Raw genomic sequence first — 3443 nt, forward strand, 5'->3', positions numbered from 1 at the left:
TTTTTTTTTTTTTTTTTTTTTTTGGTTTTTCGAGACAGGGTTTCTCTGTAGCTTTGGTGCCTGTCCCGGAACTAGCTCTTGTAGACCAGGCTGGCCTCTCAAACTCCCAGAGATCCGCCTGCCTCTGTCTGCTGGGATTAAAGGCATGTGCCACCACCGCCAGGCCTTTCTGTAGTTTTTAAGAAGTTTGTTTAGTAAAGGAAATCAGGCAGTGCCTGGGGCAGGCACCCTAAAGGGTCTGGGCCATTTCCATTTCACCCCACTGTGTCCTCAAGGTAGAGTTGGCTCCTCGGCTTAGCAAAAGCTCTATGGTTGTTCTGTGGTCACACTCCACAGCAAGGTGCAGAGGGGTCTTGCGGAGCCAGCCGGCAGCGTTGACCTGGGCACCCCTGTCCAGGAGATGGCTGACAACTTCTACGTGGCCTCTCCGGGCAGCGTAGTGCAGGGGCGTGAGACCCAGCGAGTCCTGAGAATCCACCTCGATGCCCTTGGCCACCAGCAGCTGTATAACAGGTAGGTGTCCGCCAGCGGCAGCCCTGTGGAGTGCGGAGCAGTTGTTCCTGTCCGTGATACGTGGGTCTGCCCCATGATCCAGCAGAACCGCCACATCCTGGAAAAGGAAAGGAAGAAGAGAGAAAGAGCCCATTGCCCTGGTTCAGAGGGCCTGGTTTGCCTGGCCCAAATCCCTACAGCCTCTTTTTTCTTTTAGGAATGAATGGATGAAATCTGAGGCAGCCTCAGATTCTTGGATCAAATTCAACGCTGTGCAAAGGCTGTTTACCCCTGGTGCTCCCTGCGCCCCACTGCTCTTGAGCTTCAGCCAAATACTTAAATAAATGATTGTTGCCAGGCATGGTGGCCCACACTAATCCCAAGAGTCAGAGGCTGGAGGATCTATGTGAGTGCAAGATCAAGTCGGTCTACATAGAGAGCTTCAGGGCAGCTAAGGAGACATAGCAAATTGCTGTTTCAGGAAAACTTAAGTATTCACCCAATTCATTGCTATGGGCCACCAGAACAAAGTGGGATTGGCAGGTACCATTTGGTAGGGAAGTTTTATAAGGAGTGTCCAACTGGGAGCCTGCTAACCTCCCAACCCCTCCACCCTGCCCACCAGTGCTTCAGCATCTTTCTGCCTTGTTCTTCTCCTCCCTCAGAGCTTGTGGGAGTAAGTGTAGAGAACCAAGCCCTTGGGCTTCCGGCACAGTCACTGCAGGTGAAAGCTGGACCTACTTGGTGGCGGCCTAGGCCAGCTGCCAGGCCAAGCGCGGTGACTCCCGTGCTGTCCAGGGCATCCACCTTTGCCCCCAGTGCCAGGAGAAGCCGCAGGGTTGATGCACTTCCAGCTACCGCTGACACCAGCAGGGCGCTATCCAGGTCTACACTACCTCCAACAGTCAACAGTTCTAGTATAGGCAGTCGCCCGCATGCCGCTGCCCAGTGTGCGGCGGTCCAACCTCTTAAGTCCTTCACGGCAGGGTCTGAACCTGGTGCGGCCAGAAGGCTTGTAACCAGTAGCGTGCGGCCCAGCGCAGCTGCCCAGTGGAGGGGCGTGAGACCCGTTTGAGAGCATGCCACCACTGAGGCCCCACGCTGCAGCAATAGTTCCGCCACCTTTGAGTGTCCGTGCCAAGCAGCCTCGTGCAACGGTGTGCGCCCTGTGTGATCATCTGCGCCTGCCAGGGACCCACGCTGCAACAGTAGGCGTACAAGGGGCACGTGGCCTCGCATCACAGCCAGATGGAGTGGAGTCCGACCTGCGTGATCCCTGTGGGGTGTGAAATACGTGAGGGTGCTTCCTACCCGGTCAGCCCCAGTCAGAGAAAGTCTGGAGCTACTCATGCGGCTTACCTCTCCTCCACACTGGCACCTTGCCTCAGCAGCTGTATCACCAGGCTGGGAGCACCCCGCCACACTGCCTGGAACAGAGTACCCCAGGCTTGGGAGGTAAGAGGTTTCTCTGTCTTGTCTGCTGGAGCCGCCTCCCAAATCAGCTCCATCCACTGCAGTTCCTGCTCCAGCCTGCTGGAATCCATCTGGGAAGAGCATCCACCCTGAGGCCTCCTGCTGGTTCACCCTACCTGTCCCACGTCACCACCCGACTAGGGGGACTCAGATACCTCTTAGCCTTCTGAAGGGCCTTGGCTCCCAATTACCTCCAGAGGGAACTGGGGCAGGAGCCTGAGGGTTTTCCCTATTATTTCTAGGCTAGCTTCAATCTGGTGACCCTCCTCAGAAGTTTTTTTCTTGCAGGTTGAGAGATGGGTGCTACTCCTGGGAGGCTAGATTGAAGTCAGGAGTGGGCAAAGATCTGTTGCTTCCTTGTGGGCCATGCTGAGGTCACCTGACACTGTTTATTTAGTAATTTGAAGGGAGTCTCTGCCTGCCAGGGAGCAGCCTCTACCTGAGTACTCTTGTCCCCTAGCAGGCTACTAAAGCTCTTGGCCACACTCCCAGGAACAAAAGCCAGGACAGGTTGGGAAGGACAAGCAGGAACATGCCTTGGATGGCAGCACCTCCTTCCTACCTTCCTCCAAGTAACACAAACTTTGAAATGTTCTGACTTGCCCCCCCTCCCCTGGCACCCTGCGATCGATCTGCCCCCACCCCATCCTGGGGCTGGAACCACCTCTCCTCCTAGCTTCAGACAGGGTTAGGGAGTGGACCCTGTAAGGTTCTATCCTTCTTCCCAATAAGAGAGAAAGGTTCACCACTGACATCTGAACGGTGGGGTTGGAAGCTCCTGGAGAACCGGTTAAGACAGGCTAGTGCAGGCCATGAGACGGAAGAAATGTCAGCTAGCAAGGATATTTCTGGGACAGGGGATGCTAAGGACTTATGTCTAGAGGTAGAAAGGAGACCCTGGAGGAACAAGGCTTCCATGTGGATACTTGACTCTGGGCCTGGGACAGAGAGGGCAGGATCCCAGTATGTATCTTACTTCATAGCCTTAGCTAGTCTAGAACTCTTTATGTACATCATAAAGATCCACCTGCCTCTGTCTCCCAAGTGCCTCTGAAGACACCTGCACTCATGTGAACATGCCCACATATAAACACATGCACATAATAAAAAAAAATACCAGGAGCTAGAGAGATGGCTCAGCACTTAAGAACTTGCTGCTCTTATAGAGGACCAGGGTGGGATTCCCAGCAGCTACATGGTGGCTCACAACCCATTCATTGCCACGTCCACAGCAGTGACTGCCGTGTAGTGACAAAATGCCTCTGCATTGGCTTTCGCCTGCTGAAGGATTGGGGTTAGAGCTTCCTGGAGCGAAGCCCCAGGTGGTCCCCTGGCAATCAGTGGTCAAGATAGGACCTGATGCCTTAGGCAGATCTCGTATCTGGAAATGGCCTTGAGAGCGAGCCCTCCTGGCACCCTGCATGATCTTTCTCTGTATTTCTTATCTTTCCTGTTTTCAGCTGACCGCTCACCAAGAA

At 54.3% G+C, this 3443-nt stretch overlaps 1 protein-coding gene across 1 annotated transcript; it reads right to left on the bottom strand.

Annotated features, from left to right (window-relative positions):
- Window positions 1–7: 7 nt before the first annotated feature.
- Window positions 8–3180, bottom strand: Ankrd65 (ankyrin repeat domain 65). The gene is made up of 4 exons (XM_050130071.1): window positions 2121–3180; window positions 1852–2036; window positions 1234–1768; window positions 8–610 (listed from the first exon to the last, which is right to left on the bottom strand). Exons 2-4 carry the CDS (start codon window positions 2034–2036, stop codon window positions 230–232), a joined length of 1101 nt encoding a protein of 366 aa, XP_049986028.1. The 5' UTR covers window positions 2121–3180; the 3' UTR covers window positions 8–229.
- Between the last annotated feature and the right edge of the window lie 263 nt (window positions 3181–3443).

This window comes from Alexandromys fortis, unplaced genomic scaffold (genome assembly GCF_014885135.2).
Source record: "Alexandromys fortis isolate MF-2015 unplaced genomic scaffold, M_Fortis_MF-2015_v1.1 scaffold_330, whole genome shotgun sequence".
NCBI classification, from domain to species: domain Eukaryota; kingdom Metazoa; phylum Chordata; class Mammalia; order Rodentia; family Cricetidae; genus Alexandromys; species Alexandromys fortis.